This window comes from Lacerta agilis, chromosome 1 (genome assembly GCF_009819535.1).
Source record: "Lacerta agilis isolate rLacAgi1 chromosome 1, rLacAgi1.pri, whole genome shotgun sequence".
In the NCBI taxonomy this organism is placed as follows: Eukaryota; Metazoa; Chordata; class Lepidosauria; order Squamata; family Lacertidae; genus Lacerta; species Lacerta agilis.
In genome coordinates, this window is record NC_046312.1 from 80,076,449 (window position 1) to 80,095,107 (window position 18,659).

Below are 18,659 nucleotides of genomic sequence, written 5' to 3' on the forward strand. Positions count from 1 at the left end.
AGAGTTGAGCCCTAAACAGTGAACAGAATTTACTTGGTCACTAGGAAACATCCTTTTTTAAAAGAAAAAGAAAAGAACAGAATGCCCTGAGATCTATGGATGAAGGGACAGTATACAAATTTAATAAATAATAATAATGATGATGATGATGATAAGCAAATGCTTGCATAAATCACTGCAGACTGTGGTCATATTCCAACTCAGAAACAAAAAGAAGGCCCCAGAAGAAGACATTTCCAAGTTTGTTTATTAGAGATAGCCGTATAAGACAATTAACAGAAGTGTGAAGGTGGATGGGTACAGTGAAGTGGAGTTTGTTCCTATCCGCTAACAAGCTCCCTGGGTTGGAAATGGAGTTAGCAGCTATAAGAACCCTGTCAATTATGACTCTGGGCGGCAGAAGCAGCTACTCTTCCAGTTTGGGGGCAGGAGGGACCCCCTTCTTACTGCACACCCTCAGCATATTACACCACGCAAGCAGCTGATGACGACGATGATGATGCAGAGAACAGGGAATCCTTAAGGACTGCATGGCTGCTGCTTACTCTCTGGCACAGCAGCACTTTCAAGTTCAGCAAAGAAACATTGTGCGTCCACCCATCGGCTTTTAAAGCCCAAAACATATGGGAAGAGACCACGTTAAGTTCTGCTGTCAGTACAGTAGAGGGCAGTGGGTAGCAAGTAGTCAAAACTGGTCAATGATACCTGTAGCTTCTCAGCCAGAGATACGACCCTGCATAAAACCAATTCAAACAGGAGTGAGGTGTCGCAGCTTTGACAGGAGGGAGTCAATTCCACCGGAAGTGGCGATTCCTCTCATCCTGCCCATTTACAGTGTCCACTGAGTTATTGCTCCCCCCCAGTAGCTCTTATTCATTGCCAGAGAAGCCTGCAGCCCCACATCTAGATGCAGAAACAGGTTCTAGCTTCCATAGAGTTGGGGCCACATCTTATCTTGCTGAAACTACACCTAGCAACCCCTGGAAGGAGGATCAGGGCATGGGGGAAGTCCCAAAGAAATGTGTAGTTGCCGGCAGAGAGGCACTGAGCCCAGGAGGATAGAAGCTCCCTGGCAACTACACTCAGAAGATAGAAGCTCCCTGGCATGTACAATCATCTCCCAGCACCAGCGTTGTGGGCGAAAGCAGCTTGTGGCTGATTTCCCAGGAGAGAGATCAGAATGGCAATGGAAGAGGAATGGGGAGCTAAACAGTAAAGGAACACAGTCCAGTCCTCTGGGCTCTATTTGTCCTTCTTGCTCTCTCCGTTGGGGACCCCAGGGGCAGCAGGCTGCTCTGGAGACTCCTCTGGGACCTCAGGCTGCTTAGACACTTTCTTGGCTCTCTGGTACAGCTCGTTCAAGTTGAATTCCCGAATCACATTCTCCTGTGACAAAAAGAAAGAACAGCATTGTTTTGTGTTACCTTGTACTGACCCCCAGCTTAATACAAGGCGCACATCTGATATTGACAGCATACAAATGAAACTTCAGATAGAGTGTACCTCCGAAAAATTCCATGAGACTGCTCGTCCCTTTTTATCAATCTGTGGCCGGCGCATCACCTCCTTCCCTCCTTGGAAAAGGATTAGTGTGGGCAACTGCTTAGTGAGAGGAGAGGTACTGACTTTGTACCTGTGAAGAGACAAAGGGCTTGAGTCCAGGGAGAATAAGAAAAGGAACATCTAGCCAGAGATGTTCCAGGAAATTTTCTAGTGTTTTGTTTTTCCTTCAGGAAATATTGTTCCACAGGCTCATTAGTCATAACGAATGCCAACTACAATTAATTATTAGGTCACCACAGCGGATTCCAAGTTTTAAGCCTTGTTTATTAAATTCAAGTAAAATAAACATGCTAATTACATCTCTCTAGGAAATCAGAAAAATCTCTGATTTGAATTACCCTAATATGAATTACTCATAACACGGCATCTCCTCTTCCCACACTGCCCTGCTAATGCAAAAAAGTTTCCACGGTGCTGCATATCACACGCCTAGCCTTGTGGTCTTCCTCATTCTCCCAAGGTTCCTACAGCAAATAGCTCACCTGGTGCTCACATCAGGGTAGCGGCCCACATCCACCTTCCCAAAGTTCAATCCGGTGCAGTTGTATCTGGGGAGGCACAGCAATGGTTAGTATGCAGGCAGAAACACCATGAAACAAAGTAGATGTTTATTATTTCATTAATGGTCACATTCTGTTTTCTTCCTGCACAGAACTCAAAGCAGCATACAGATGTTTCCCAGACAGTTTCCCATCCAGACACTAACCAAACCTAGATGATCTCAGCTTTAACCAAGGTTGTGGCATCATGTGCTTTCAGACAATAACACAGAATATAAAAGAACACAGAAAGCACAGCCTTAAGCTGATTCCAGGGGCTTTCTCCCTTCTCTCAAGTTTTAACTACTCCTCTGATTAAGCATTGGGAAGCTTTAGATTTTACTGTGTTGAGTTATACAGCATAACTCAACTCTACAGGGACTAAAAACGAAAACACTTTCTACGCTAAGGCCATCTACTGGTCATTAATGGAAGCAATGGGTTGCTTCAAAAAACAAAAAAAAAACAAAAAGCCATCGGCCAGGCCCTTGCCAAGAGCCACTTAAAGAGTAATCCTTCACTTTGGTACCTCAGTACAAAGGGGGGGGGGGAGGCCTTTGCCTCAGTTGAATGTCTGGTGGAGTCACCAGAATCTCCTATGGAGTTTTATCCAGAAACTGCCAGTAGCTAATGAGCTATTGCCACCATTCATCTCCATTAGTTCAACTACTAGGTCTCATAAACCTCAGAACGGGAACCACAAATAAAGTAAACTCTCTTGGGAACTAATTTTCTTCCATTTTAAATGGGCCTGGATTCATAGACATTCCTTATTTGTTAAGGCTCCTTCCCATTAAAGTTTGCTTTAGAGGATACTAAATTTTCCTGTTTTAAACCATAACTTGCATGGCTATAATAACACTCTTTCTTAAAAGCCAGCAATACATCAGGGGCTGCAATCAGAATAACCTGGTGAGTATATCTTTGTTCACCCAACAAATGAAATATTGTATCTTAGAAATATAATAATAAGAGTAAGAATAAGCCACTTATCATCCATAGATTTCAGGGCAGTTCACAGCATAAAATACACACTCATCTTAGCCCAATAGCTATCACACTGGAACATACTGGACTCAATGCCTTTCTGTACCCTTCAGCACAACAAAAATGCTGAGTGCTGGAGGTAAAGTATGCATCACACTTTAGGCATCACATGTGCCTGAAGTCTGCCTGCCCCTGCGCTAAGACACCATACTTTATTAAAGAGTAAACCACTCACTTGAGAGACAAGTCTGCATAGATGGGAGCAAATGACTGGCACTCATTGGACCAATTAGCAAAAAATTCCACAATCCAGGTTACCCGCTTGTCCCGTTCCAGTTCCTCCTGCAAAAGAGGGATTAAGGCTGACACCATGCACATCCCTCAAATGTTGACATACAACACTCCAATAGAGTTGAAAGGATACAGAAGGACAACCCCTATCCCGAAGCAGGATCACACAACCATCAACCCTTCTCTAACCTGGTGCCCTCCAACATGGTTTGTATTCCAGTTCCCATCAGCCCCAGCCAGCATGGCCAATGGGGATGGATGACAAGAGTTACAGCTTAATAACACCTGGAGGGCACCAGGTTGGGGAAAGCTGCTGCACAGAAGGACCAGCAATCACAATCCAAACCTATAGAGTTCCAGAAGTTGAGATGCACTGCTAGAGAACAGGAGGATATCAGTAGAACCCCGCTGGATCAGAGCAGCCAGCCCAGCACCCTCTCTTACAGTGGCCAACCAGATGCCTATGGGAAGCCCACAAGGGCAGAGCGTAACAGCACTTTCCTTACTTGTGCTTCCTAGGAACTAGGATTCAGATGCAAACCACCTCCAATATTGGAGGCAGTACACAACCATCATGGCGTAGCTCCAAATAGTTCATATACTAGGCTACAGCCAACAGTTAAACCTTCATGTTTGCACTTCTCTCTGTGTTTAAGACTATCTGGAAAGTGCTCCCTTTGTCTGAACTTCAGAGCTCAGGGCAAGGCTTTTTGAGTTGGGCTGAACCGGTCCCATTCCACCACCACTAACTGACATCAATTTAAACTGCCAATTACACTCTTGGTTCAGATCTTCTTAGGTCTGAATACTCTCAGTTCTCGTGTTAATACCTACCATTTCTATTAAATATTTTAAATAATATTTAATATTCCATATCTATAAACAAAATTTCCACAATCTCACAGGGCGGTTTCCAACATAATGTAAGACTGCATGGAACTTTTTTTAAAAAAACCAATCAGCAAGAGGAAACAGTGATATAGAATAATAAACTTGGGGCCTCCTTAAGCAGAGCAAATGCAGTGCAATGGTTTGATAAAGTGTCAAACTAGAACCTGGAAGATCAGGGGTCAAATCTGTACTCAGTAATGAAGCTCAGTGAGGGTGCTTGGGCCAGACACTCTCTCTGGCCAATCTACCTCAGAAGGTAGTTATGAGAACAAAGTGTGTGTGAATGTATAGAATACTGTATATGCCTTCTTGAGCTCCAAGAAATAAAAGGTAGAACATACAGTTGGAGCAGCAACAGTGACCATCTATGGCCTGGGAAGTGGCCAGTTATCATCATCATCATCTCCCTGCTGGTTCAGCTGCTGCTGCTGCCAGGAAAAGCCAGGAGCTGCAGACTATCCAGTTGCCCGAGAATAAATGTTCCAAATCCAGGAACAAAAGTGGGAGAGGAGCATATTTTCCAAGGTGGTCATTGTGGAACCTTGTTGAAGCAGTGTCTCCTTTTCAGCCAGCTCTGCCTATTTCTGTTTTAACAAGGGTTTTTTATTGTGTTCATTTTCTTACTGTAAGGAAACTAAGTCAGCATAATATAATAAGCTATACGCAAAATAATAAGCTATACCCAGTTTATCCAATTCCCCAAGAACAAATGAGAGTGCAGAGAATAAAATACTCACATCTATTGTTTTATCACTGAAATATTTGATGTATTCAGGACCCAGGTACAGAGGTGGCTTGCAGGTCATCAGGAACACTGAAAAGGCACACAACAAGCACAGCTTAGCTAGCACATGGGTAGGCAAACTAAGGCCCGGGGACCGGATGTGGCCCAATCGCTTTCTAAATCCGGTCCGCGGACGGTCCGGGAATCAGCGTGTTTGTACATGAGTAGAATGTGTCCTTTTATTTAAAATGCATCTCTGGGTTATTTGTGGGGCATAGGAATTCGTTCATCCCCCCCCCACAAAAAATATAGTCCGGCCCTCCCACAAGGTTTGAGGGACAGTGGACCGCCCCCTGCTGAAAAAGTTTGCTGACCCCTGGTTTAGCACTATACTGGGATGGGATTAGGAAGCCACTTTATATGGGACCAGAGTGTTTGTCCACCTACTACAGTATTGCCTATTAAAACAACCAGCAGCTGCTCTCCAAGGTAGGTGCTCTACAAAAGCTGTGGCTCCTCCCTGCTTTTGAGATTGGCAGAATTCTCAAAAGGTTCCCTGGATTATATTCTCCTCTTGCCAGGAACGAAGATTCCTGCAACCCACAGCCCTCCTGCAATAACTCAAGCAAATGGAATTCAGGCAGCCAGGTTCCAGCTGCAGTGTTAGATATGGCAATCATGGGGTAGTCTTTACTTTCACTTAATGCAAGTTGGCATTGCCCTAGAAACAATAATAATGCCCAAAAATAGAGGAATCATGAAAGATTTATTATGTGGTAATGCAGAACTGGTAGATTTTGCATATAAAGTCCTATTATTTATGATGTCCAAGTGCTCCTCAATTGATATAACTAGAACTAGAACTAGGATATAACTAGGATGACTCACCTATACAGAGGGTGAGGTAGAGCAGTCCCATTCTGATGTCAAGGCGGAAGAAAAGGATGACATTGGCTACTTTGCTGAACATGAAGATGTTTCCCACATGCTGGTCCACAGTAACTTGAGAGAGAGAAAGAGGCACATTCTTATGGTTGATATTATCTGCATCACTGCTAGGCCCAGTAACAAGCTGGAATTTTGACTGAAGCTTAACTATTAAAAAATTTGTGGAAGCTTTCTGTGCAAGACAGATTACATATTTAGAATGCCTATTGATAGATACACACACATGGTATAGTTTTCAAGGTTTGTGTGAGTTTCTTGTCAAACGAGCGCTGTCCTAGGCTAACATTGTACAGTTTTGTATTTTACAGCATTTGCTGTAGCCTTCTACATTTCCTGCAAACGATACTAGTAAGTGTGTTATTTTCATGCCTACAGGTCATTCCTGCTTCCCATATCATTTCAGGCTAAACCCCACATTCTGCATATCCTTTCATCTTAGGCAGTCACTGTTCTGTTCTCTGCTATATTCTTATCACCTACCTCCATGTTGACAATCACTTAATCTCACCCATAATACACCAAAACTTGGCACATGGAAGCTTTGCCTCACTGGCCTCCATATCTTTGTATTATGGAACAGAAAACAAAAGAAATGGACAGGTCACCTTTTGAAGCCACTCCCACAGCAGGAATGCACAGGGACAATGCACTGATTGTGGCAGAGGAACAAGGGCCTAGCAGCCATTCATCTTAAAACTTTTCAAATCATTTAGGTGCTTTCTGTTTTTGTGTGAATTTTTGACATAACCTCATCCCACTTACATCCCATTCTGTACCAGCTATTTGTTCAAAACATACTGACTGGACCATACTGATTTTAAAGAAAATAAGATTTCGATACAAGTTAAAGCCAGCTGTGAAATCTTTGTTTTCTGAAATATCTGCAAGCTTTACTCAAAAAAAGAGAGAGATAAAGAACAAGCATTACTTACTGGATCTGCGGTTCTTCATCATCACAATGGCACTGAGGAACATAAGAATCTCCACCTCGCGCTAAAAAGAAAGATGGCAGTAAGTGGTTGTACAAGCAGAGGGAAAAAGGGACCAGCTGGCCTGTCCTTAGAGCAGATGTCACATTTATCCATCATCTAGCTAGCCATACTGCCAGTTCCAAAGGAAGCTTACAGTTGCTTGGAAGTTTCAGGACCACAAACCAAGCAGGTGCACAATGAAATAAAACTAGAGCTGACTTTTATGTGACGCCATATGCAAGGATCACCCTTATTTTATACATTTAGTAAATCATGCAAGTGTTCTATGTTGCCTTTTTCATATTACATGAAAAACAAATTATGCAGTTAACTACCTCCACGTACAGGATGATTTGCAGTGAAAATATCTTTTCACTGAAACAAACAGTGCAATCTTGGATAAACACCCTGCTCAAATGTTTAAAGTGTTTTATGAGGCAAATACAAAAAGAATAGCCATGCTACCTTGTAGCAGCAAAACCAAACAATTTTTGTGGCCCTTTAAACAACAAAATATAGTGTGGTACATCTGAAAAACTAGTGTCTAGCACAATATATCACTGTTGTAGACTTTAGATACCACAATAAAAAAATTGCTTTTGCTTTATGTGCAGGGGAATTTACATTAGTGGTACACACAAACTTTAGGGTCAATTCATTAATACAGGAATTGGTCTCAAGTGCAACTGCAACTTACACATGGTGAGGTGTTAATAATAATAATAATAATAATAATAATAATAATAATAATAATAATAATTTATACCCCGCCCATCTGGCTGAATTTCCCCAGCCACTTTGGGCGGCTCCCAACAGAATATTAAAAATAGAATCAAACATTAAAAACTTCCCTAATCTTGCAAGTGGTAACAGAAGTCCTCTCAACCTGTTGCTTACCTGTTATAGACCAACCTACCACCATGCCCACAGAATTACACAACCAGAAATGACCCAATTAATACTTTACTCCAACCCATATGATTAAAACATGTATCACATCTAAAGAATTCAAAAGATGTCTGTCCAAATGTCTTTTAAGGCTGCCCATACACTCACAACTAAACTAGTTTTGTGATCACTAAGTTCTCCTACATGATCAATTCATACAGGGAGGAAACTCCACAGTGTGACATGAAAACAAGTGCTATGGGTTACCACACTCAAAGCAGCTTCTTTCGAGGTTTGGAGATATGAAAGAAGATGCAACAGGAAAGGAATTTTCACTTACTGATTTGCTGGTGGTAACTGAGGCTATGTACACATGTGCCTTACAACAGAAGTGACAGCCATTATCATATATATTTCTGCAAGCACACCCCCAGGGTGAAAGAAATGTTAGTCAATCCTACTACCCAGTTAACTGATTAGATTGGTGTTTATTTGCAAATGAATGAACGATAGTTTGGAATTATTATTTTTAGAAAAGGTGTATTGAAAACAGTTAAAACAAATTACAGTCACAGGAATAGGGTGGAAACACCTGTCACAGGTGTTAAAGGATAAAAAATGATTTCCACCTGTCACATCAAGTTCCACTGAAAGCATTCTTTTCTCTATTTAAGAAATAAAGGGGGGGGCATTCTAACCTGTTACCTGCCAGGTGCCACAATATGGGTGTATTATACATAACAAAAAAAACCTGACACCTGGTTAAGCCGGATAACCCTTTAAACCAATTAGCCAAACCCTGCAAAACACAAGCTGCCTTGTGCATTTCTAATGTACATATATTTTAGCAGTCCTTGCACTGAGAGAAATGGGGAGTTGCAGTGACAGCACAAAAGGAAATAGAAGTAATAAAACTATCATAAGAGGTTGAGAATTCAGAGACCCCTTTATGAGCTCTTTTGAACTTTTGTATGCAGTTCAGCGCAAGCACAGGAGCCATTTTAAGAAAGGGCAGAAAATGGTAAGCAATAGTAGGAGGAAGAACCGGAGGAAGAACCAGAGGAAGAATGGGAGTGGGAACCACTTTGAATTTACTATCTAACCAGGGGCTGTTTGTCATGCAAACAAACACTCTGGTGGTATTATAAGCATTGAGATTTGAACAGGACAGCCAGACAAATACCAGCATATTGGGAAGCGGAGAACAGAGCAGGCCTTCACTACTTTAAAGGGAGGTTAAGTGTGAAAGTCAGCAGATATTCCTGGAGGTCACTCCCATCAGAGGTTGGGAGGAAATTCACCTGTGCTTGGGGTCCTCTCCTGAGGTGGAGGAGCTTATTACATTAAACACAAACTATTATCATGTCTTGTTTTATTTTGGTTATATATTTTGTGGTTTTATATTTTGATTTTGTTCTGTGAACCGCCCTGAGACCTCCGGGTACAGGGCGGTATATAAATTCAATAAATAAATAAGCAATATCTGGAGGGAAGGCAAGTTAAGTCACCCTTCACTAGTACATGACGAACCAGTCATCAAAACAACAACAGCGCAATCAGTTGATGGCGCCGAGGAAGCAAGAAGGAAGGAAGGAAGGAAGGAAGGACAGACAGACAGACGTCTGTCTCTTTCCTTCCAGTCGGAGAGTCGAGAGTCTCCGGCACGAGGATGCCAAACGGCAGATCTCGACTTCTCTGGGCAAAGGGGAGAAAGGGAGCGTTCCCTTCCCAGCAGTTCGCCGGATGAGCCCCATAGAGGAAAAAGGGCGTGAGGGGGGCGCCGGTCAGAAGGGGCTCCGGGCAAGGCCTCACCCAGTCGAAGTCACAGGGGTTCCCGTCCTCGCGCTGGGTGGGCAGCCCGTGGCATAACGGCGGCACCTTCCGCACCAGCAGGAAGGCAGCCGAGAGCAGAAGCGACAGCGGGTAGTAGGGCTGCGCCAGCCACCGGCAGATTCCAGGCACGGAGTAGATCAGGGCCAGCAGCGGAGCAAGCACCGCCATCTTCACCTCACCCTGACCGAGCCCCCGCGCCGACAACTTCCAGCCCCTGCCTGCGGCTCTCACACGTTATTCCTCCGCTCAGGCTCGCTGGCCAATGCCTACGCCAATCAAAGGAAAGGCGGAGCTTAGAGAAACACCGCGCGCTTTCATTGGCCGATTTCAGAATCGAGGTGATGGATTTGGAATACAACTAGGGCAGACATAGGCAACCTTCGGCTCTCCAGATGTTTTGGCCTACAACTCCCATGATCCCTAGCTAACAGGACCAGTGGTCAGGGATGATGGGAATTGTAGTCCGAAACATCTGGAGAGCCGAAGGTTGCTGACCCCTGAACTAGGGGAATGCTTTCTTGAGGCCTCTCGACGCATTCTGTGAACGTCACGCCGCCATCTAAAAATACGTCACGAGAAAGCGGAAGGCCGTCCAATAGGAGCGCGGCCCAGTTTCCAGGTTAGTTAGCCAATCACACGTAAGAGGAGGGTTCACCGCCTTCCAATGAAAACAAGGCGAGCGGAGGGGACAGCCGAGATGCGAAGCCAATGGGAGGAGATTGCGCGGAGCACGCCGGGATGATGGAGAATTTCTCCGCTCTCTTCGGAGGAACGGAACCGCCTCCGCCTACCACAGCCGCCGCGCTGGGCTTTGGTCCAGGGAAACCCGGAGGACCGGGGACAGGGCCACCTCCTGTCCCTGCGGTGACTCCCGTCGGAGAGAAAGCGGCGGCCGCCAGCGGCCCGTTCTACCTAATGCGCGAGTTACCAGGTAAGTGGCTGTTGGAGGGGGCGGGCTACTCAGCCTACCGGAATTTAGAGGTGGGCCTTGCATCCTTGGCCAATGCCAACGAGGCGCCGCGGGGGAATGGCCCAATAGAGATACGCGGCTGCGTCGTGATGGGCACTCCTCCCTGGTCCTGTGGGAAGTTAGACCCAACAGCCGAAGCTGACGACTTCGCGGAAGCGCAGGTAGTGGTGGGGTTTCGATTGGCAGCTTCTGGGGGCCAATGAGGTGCCGGATCAAAGCAGGGAGGCGGGATCGTGCTGTGCATCCGCATTTGGCGCTCCCGAGACGGAAGCCGCTGAAGTTCATTAACTTAAAGACAAGCAGCCGTTTGCCTTTCCTGTTTTAACAGATGTTTGCTGTAATAATCTTTGTGGAAGGTCCGTCTGAAAAGCACTGTCTAAATCAGGCATAGGCAAACTCGGCCCTCCAGCTGTTTTGGGACTACAATTCCCATCATCCCCTGACTACTGGTCCTGTTAGCTAGGGATGATGGGAGATGTAGTTCCAAAACAACCGGAGGGCCGAGTTTGCCTTTGCCTCGTCTAAATGCCATAAGCAAATAGGGCCCAGTGAACATGTAACAATACTGCCAAAACCTGGCTTAGCACACAAGAGCAAGCATTCCCAGAGCAAAGGCTGTGGCTGTTGCGCTACCATGGTTTGGCTCAGCACTGCATGCTGACTCTGGGGTCGTGGTTGTCTCCCACAAACTGTGAGTGATCATCAACAAACAGCTCATGGCTTGTTGGGAGAGACAGAACATGAGACCAGGTTTGGATGTAATGCATAGCCAAACTTGACCTTGAGTAAGTGCATCAGCAGGACTCAGGAAGAAGCACAGCAATCATGATTTGCGTGAAGCCATGATTTGGCTTAGTGTTGTGTGCAACAAACTATTGCTTTGTTACCAGACGAGGGTCCTACAAACCATTACAGTGGTACCTCTGGTTACGAATGCCTCAAGTTACGTTTTTTTCGGGTTAAGAACATTTTTAACCCAGAAGTGAGTGTTCTGAGCTCTCGGAGGCCTCGCCACTGCCCGGAGCCAAGCCCGGACATCCGCAGGGCCTGCATAGGCTCCAAGACTGGGCTCCAGGAGAGGAAGCTCTCTGAGGCATCTGCGACTGCCTAGAGCCAGGCCCCGACATCCGCAGGATGCCCAGCAGGTCACACCCCAGCCCCAAAGTTAGGTAAGGAACACTTATCTAACAAAGACCAAGAGCAGTGAAGCTGTTAAGAAAACAAAGATCAGCCTGGGCCGAAAAGAACTTTACCAACCCTTGCCCCCCCTAGCTGTAGCAAGAAGGGTGGCATCTAGCCAGGTAAACGCACCTACCCTGTGGGGGAGGGAGTGGAAAATTTTGGGATTCTGCAAGGGATTTTGGGATTTGTTTATGTGAGTCTGCCCTGTGCCTTTGTCTCTGCTTTGCTCCTTCGTTTGGGGGACTCTGCCTTCTGCCATTGTTTTGGGGGTCGTGTGGAGCCCAGTTCAGCTACTGGTTGATTGTGTGACTGTAGAAATGGATAAAAGCCCCCAATCCAAACAATGACTATTAGTGCATGTAAGAATTTTTTAAATATTTTTTTCATCTACAATACAGTCTTATTTATTTTATAGTATAGTACATTGATTATAGTAGTTCGAAAGCACATCAAAGTGCAAGTAGATAAATAGGTACCGCTCCGGCAGGAAGGTAAACGGCGTTTCTGTGTGCTGCTCTGGTTCGCCAGAAGTGGCTTTGTCATGCTGGCCACCTGACCTGGAAGCTGTGTGCCGGCTCCCTCGGCCATTAACGCGAGATGAGCGCCACAACCCCAGAGTCGGACACGACTGGACCTAATGGTCAGGGGTCCCTTTACCTTTTACATTGATTATTGCCTTCATTTTATGGATCAATGATCTCGTTAGACAGTAAAATTCATGTTAAATTGCTGTTTTAGGGGGGTATTTTTCATCCTCTGGGATGGTTCAATCCACTTTACCATTACTACCAACGGGAAAGTGCGCTTCAGGTTAAGAATGGACTTCCGGAACCAATTAAGTACTTAGCCTGAGGTACCACTGCACCTTGAAGCAACCTCCCATGGAATAAGTGGGACTTAATTTCAAGTATACATGAATAGGACTTTAGGGATTTTCTTCCCAGGATGCCTCAGCGTATCAAGAAGAGAAGTAGAGCAAAGCTTTTTCTTGATCTGGCTTCACCAAAAGCATTTCGGGTGTATGAGGGTGGACATGTCCTCTTGTCATCTCAACAAAGAAGTCAGTTGCAGGTGCAAGTAGTGTCGTATTTGAAGGGTTTGCTTGCCAGATTCTATCTGCCTTTGTCCTGTTACTCCCAACAAGCCAAACATAGGCAGTATTGTCATGTCCTTTGTTCTTTGCCAGGTACTACAGAACTAACAGGGAGCACAAACCTGATCACCCACTACAACCTGGAGCATGCCTACAACAAATTTTGTGGCAAAAAGGTGAAGGAGAAGCTCAGCAACTTCCTGCCAGACTTACCAGGGATGATAGATTTGCCAGGTTCACATGACAACAGTAGCCTGCGCTCTCTCATTGAGAAGCCTCCCATCTGCAGCAGTTCGTTCAACCCTATCACTGGTACCATGCTAACAGGCTTTCGTCTCCATGCGGGCCCGGTAAGTTAGAGGTGGGGGCTGCAAGGGAAGAAGGAAATATTGACTGTCGGTGGGAAAAGAATGTCCTGAATGACAAAAAAAATTATGCCAGCGTTGGAAATGGATGTTAGGGTGCACTGGAGAATATGAGTACTGGGAGAAACTTCTAAGTGTCCAGCAGAATGGGATCCATATCCCTTGATAGAATAGGCAGCAGTAGTAGGTAGGCTGAAGTTAGGGAGGGATCCCAGGCAGGAGGATTCGCAAAGAGAAGTACAGTGGAACCTTGGGTTACATACCATCCTCCTTACGAACGCTTCGGGTTATGAGCTCCGCTAACCCGGAAGTAGATGTTCTGGGTAGCAAACTTTGCCCTGGGATGCGAGTGGAAGTTGTGTGGCGGCAGTGGGAGGCTCCATTAGCAAAAGCGCGCCTCGGGTTAAGAATGGACCTCTGAAACGAATTAAGTTTGTAAACGGAAGGAACCACTGTACTGCCAAATTTAGTGCTCTCTTTTGCAGAGCAGGTATGAAGAGGAAGGTTGACTCATGTGAATTCGAGTAATGCTTTAGCCATATTCTATGAAGGGTAGATTGCCAAGGAGTCTAGAGAGCTCTGAGCTCATAACAGACCCAAGTACTAAGTCTAAACATAATAAAATTAAAAAAATTTTCCAGTAGCCCCTTAAAGACCAACTAAGTTTGTTCTTGGTATGAGCTTTTGTGTGCATGCACACTTCATCAGATACCAAGAACAAACTTAGTTGGTCTCTAAGGTGCTACTGGAAGGAATTTTTTAATTTTATTTTGTTTTGACTATGGCAGACCAACACGGCTACCTACCTGTAACCAAGTACTAAGCTTAGTGAACCTAGTAGAAACTTTTCTTGCAAGTTTTGATGGGGGATAATGGTGGGACCAGGTTACCAAAGAGACAAGCAACCCCCTCCCTGCAAATGATTGCACCAGTGGTTATTTTCTGGAACAACAGATGTGGTATTCAGTGGAGTAACATGCTCTTTTGTTTCTTTTGCACTGCCTCAGCTGCCAGAGCAGTGTCGCTTAATGCACATCCAGCCACCTAAGAAAAAAAACAAGCACAAACACAAGCAGAGTCGTACCCAGGATCCTGTCCCTCCAGGTAAGAAGCATCCTCCTTGGACCCTGTGGTTGCATTTGCCCTCACCAACCCCTGCCCTTCCTTTCCAATTTAGCATTCCACAGTCCAGCAGCCTAAGCTATCGCAATTCCTGCCCCGTCCAAAGTGAGTGTCTGCTTCAGTTCCTTTTCTCTTCTTGGCAGAAACTCCTTCAGATTCTGACCACAAGAAGAAAAAGAAGAAGAAAGAGGATGACCCTGAGCGGAAAAGGAAGAAGAAGGAGAAGAAGAAAAAGAAAGTAAGTTGGGAAGAAAGTTTCCACCAGCTCAAGTAATTGTACCTTCAGGTGCCAGAGAACTGACTGAGATGTGGGGCCTTTTCTCCTGGCCTTTCATTATTGCTGAGAACTTTCATTCTCATTCTTGCATGTGTGTCCATTTTATTTTTCTTTAGAATCGGCATAGCCCTGAACACCCTGGTGTGGGCAGCTCTCAGGCCAGCAGCAGCAGCAGCCTCCGGTAAAGTCCTGCCATGGAGTTATCTTGGAAGGTGCTACAGCTTTGACAAGAAAAGGAGGAACAGCAATAACGGGGGAGTCATCACAGACTCATATACTTCCCCTGCTTCCCCTTCACCTCTACTGAGTGGAACTTCTGGGACTCCATTGATCTCTCTATAAGGAACACAGACTTTGCCTGCGACACAGTGCAGACCGGTGTCTTTATATGGGAGCCCTGCCTACTTGGGGAGGGTTTTTTTCTTCTTCTTTTCCTTTTTGCAGAATGTTCCTGACCAAGTTGGGATGTGTCTGCCTTGTGATTTAGTTAAACCTTTGTTGGGGCACTTGGGAGGGTCTAGAACCTCCTCTCATATCATGGGCTTTCAAACTGCACTGTGAAATAGATAGGGAGAGACTCCAGAAGTGCTTTCTTTTGTAAAGTGTGGCCCAAGGCTAGTGGGTGAGTTAGTCGCCTCAGTAGAAAGAGCTAATGGGATCGGGCTTTTTCTAAATCGGAAAATGGGAGAAACGGCAAAGCTGTGAGGTGGGAATAAAGAGAAGACAAGGTTGGTTTTATCTTCCCGGAGTTGATCCATGCTGATAAGTAGGCCTGCTTTAGTATCATCAGATAGAGAGTTAAGTCGAAAGCATTGACCAAATTTCTTTTAACTGTGGAAGCATGTGAGTCAAGAAGCTATACTGTGAATCCAAGGACAGAACTGTGTATATGGTGATATTTCCCCCTAAGGGCTCACTTACCAGGTAAAGGCTTCTCTACATGTAGCCCCTTTAAAAATAAAACTTGAAAACAAAAAAAAGCTGACATCGTTTAAATCTTTGCCAGCAGAAGGGAGAAAGTGGAATCTTCAGCAACAGGCTTCAGCTGTGAACAGATGGAAACCTCTTTCAGGAACCTGGACAAATAGAAACCATTGCTTTCCTGTCCTGTTCTTCTGATTTTTTTCCTGAATTACTACCTCAGCAGAGCACCCTGGCAGAAATGGTTCCTTAAACTGTCAGCTGGTCATCTTGCTGGCTAGTCTGTCCCACTTCTAAAGACAAAGGTGGTGATGAATCTGCCCCTATCTACTGCACCAGAATTCCTTGGAGTGACCAAGAGGAACATGCTTGGAAATAGCCTGCCATCTTAACTGCTGCTTCTTTCCTATAGGAAGGGGAATTTCACCCACAGTTGAAACATCTCTTTCCTGAGCTTAAGGATCAGAATGAGGGTGGAACTGCACTTTGATCAAGAGTGCCTCTTAGGGACAAACTGGTCATGAGGTCAGGACCCTGATTAGAGTTCCTGTAACTTCTTGAAATCAGATTCTCCAAATATAAATTTTCTGCCTCAAGGGGTAAATGTGGGTCCCACCCCCAGTGAATAAGCTGCTCCAGGGAGACTGTTTTTATCATGGAAACAGCTAACACCCCCAGTGCTGTGGATCCAATCCAAATCTCCCACTTACCATTTTTAATGAAATTTAAAAAATAATTGAGAAATCGCTGCTTAGATCTCCTTATCAGTCCTTTCAGAGATGGTGATAGATGTCACTTGGAAATGAAATGCAGATGCTCTGGCTCACAGTATTAATAAATTGCTTTCTAGTGAAATGCTCTGTACTGCTTGTCTCTCATGCTGGTCTACTTGCACAGGAAGGCTTGCTTAATGTCAAAAGACTCATATGAAGTAGGAGTTTGTGCAGACTTAATATTGCTCCATGGGGGAGCTTGCTTTACACCCAGTGCTTTTTGTGGAAAAGTATAAATTTTTTTGGTAAAGTAGGCCTAGTTATGCATTCAAATACATAGGTCTTTCACTGATTACAGCAAAGATGCACTGATTGAGTTGATAAGGTGGAAATCATGAAAATCTACTCATCTCATTTATTCACTATGTTTGTGTCCTACCTTCCCTCCAAGAAGCTCAAGACAGCATACATACTTTCTGCCCTCCCTCTGCTCCACTTTATCCTTACAGCAACCCTATAGGCTAGGCTGAGAGTGACTGGCCTAAGAACGCCCAGTGAGTGTTTGGTTCCCCTACTATGACACCAAGGCCATGACGCTACACTGCCTGGGTACCAAAGGAAGGAGAGTTGGGTTCTCCACCTGTATATCCTCCTCCTGATATACCAGGCTAATAAATATTAAAAGAGAAAAGGGTGGTTGGACAGACAATTATATTGTTTCTTTTATTCTCTTCCCCCTTGCATTTTGAAGACATTTGTAACTAAAATTACTAGGTCCTGGATCTATTTTCAGTACACTCCCGTTGCTGCCCTTGAACAATCTGACTGCCATTTCCTTTGCTCTCAGTACCTTTAGAAGAGCAGTGTGGTGGCGGGAGGCGCTGTGGTCTAAACCACTGAGCCTAGGGCTTGCCAATCAGAAGGTCGGCGGTTCGAATCCCTGCAACAGAGTGAGCTCCCGTTCTTCGGTCCCAGCTCCTGCCCACCTAGCAGTTCAAAAGCACATCAAAGTGCAAGTAGATAAATAGGTACCGCTCCGGTGGGAAGGTAAATGTTGTTTCCATGCGCTACTCTGGTTCACCAGAAGTGGCTTAGTCATGCTGGCCACATGACCCGGAAGCTGTCTGTGCACAAACGCCGGCTCCCTCAGCCTATAGAGCGAGATGAGCGCCGCAACCCCAGAGTCGTCCGTGACTGGACCTAATGGTCAGGGGTAAGGTAAAGGTAAAGATACCCCTGACCATCTCACTCTACTGGCAGAGGGAGCCGGTGTACAGCTTCCAGGTCATGTGGCCAGCATGACTAAGATGCTTCTGGTGAGCCAGAGCAGTGCAGGGAAATGCCGTTTACCTTCCCTCCAGAGCAGTCCCTATTTATCTACTTGCACTTTGACGTGCTTTTGAACTGCTAGGTTGGCAGGAGCTGGGACCGAGCAACGGGAGCTCACCCCGTCACAGGGATTTGAACTGCCAACCTTCTGATTGGCAAGCCCTAGGCTTTGTGGTTTAACCAACAGCGCTACCCACGTCCCTAATGGTCAGGGGTACCTTTACCTTTATGAGCTGTTTATTCCATCTCCATCCTCTTCTCCCTTTTGCTATAGAGAGCAAAGTAATGAACTGAACTGAGGCAGTAAATGGGGATCATATAATAATGCTTTGCTTGCTACTCTTCCATGTGCTTACAAAAGAAAGCTGATGATAATAAAGAAAAAGGATGAAAGTCTACTCCACTCCCGACTCCTCTCTACCCCCAATTATCCCATGCATCTAAATTAAAAGCCATTGCTAGTAGGAAAGGTGGGGCAAAACTGGCTGGTCCTGTTCCTCTAAGTGATTTCTGCATCTTGAAGAACAAGTAAGGAATACTTTCTCTGTTCCCAACCCAGAACCATCAGAAACATACTGTCATCTCCTCTGCAGCCCTGGGGATATGTTTCAGGGAAGGGAAACACGCCTTCAGCCTACCCCCCCCCCCGGATGTTACAGAACTTCAACGCCCATTGGCAATGTTTGCTGGGGCTGATGGGCATTGTAATAAGAAAAAAAAACCAGGCTGAACTGGGCAGCATCAATGGGAATTGTAGAAGGTAACAGAAACTGGTGTGAACAATCTGCTGCTAAATTCTTTAGAACAACGTAAATAGGCAGCACAGGAGTACACACCTGAGAGGAACGAAGTCACTGCAAGATGATACAAGTAGGACTAACCATAGGGTTGCCACTATTTCAAACACTTATCCAGACACAAAAATTGTTGAGCTTTTTTTTAGTTTTGCCCAAAATTGTTGAGCTTTGCTGTTTTTGAGTCATTTTATTTTTTTTAAAGTATTTTTTACTAAAGATTTTCTTGAGTTACAAAGGTATGTGTAATGTCTCTCT

General features: G+C 45.1%; 2 protein-coding genes across 2 annotated transcripts; one reads left to right on the top strand and one right to left on the bottom strand.

Annotated features, from left to right (window-relative positions):
• Nucleotides 1–229: 229 nt before the first annotated feature.
• TMX2 (thioredoxin related transmembrane protein 2) lies at nucleotides 230–9,803 on the bottom strand. Its single transcript, XM_033158088.1, has 8 exons — nucleotides 9,615–9,803; nucleotides 6,876–6,936; nucleotides 5,884–5,997; nucleotides 5,009–5,085; nucleotides 3,325–3,431; nucleotides 2,046–2,111; nucleotides 1,504–1,633; nucleotides 230–1,386 (listed from the first exon to the last, which is right to left on the bottom strand). The coding sequence occupies exons 1-8, from the start codon at nucleotides 9,801–9,803 to the stop codon at nucleotides 1,243–1,245; spliced, it is 888 nt and encodes a 295-aa protein (XP_033013979.1). The 3' UTR covers nucleotides 230–1,242.
• A 494-nt stretch (nucleotides 9,804–10,297) lies between these two features.
• Nucleotides 10,298–15,624, top strand: MED19 (mediator complex subunit 19). Its single transcript, XM_033158099.1, has 5 exons — nucleotides 10,298–10,566; nucleotides 12,974–13,230; nucleotides 14,253–14,349; nucleotides 14,511–14,605; nucleotides 14,761–15,624. Exons 1-5 carry the CDS (start codon nucleotides 10,344–10,346, stop codon nucleotides 14,827–14,829), a joined length of 741 nt encoding a protein of 246 aa, XP_033013990.1. The 5' UTR covers nucleotides 10,298–10,343; the 3' UTR covers nucleotides 14,830–15,624.
• The last annotated feature ends 3,035 nt before the right edge of the window (nucleotides 15,625–18,659 follow it).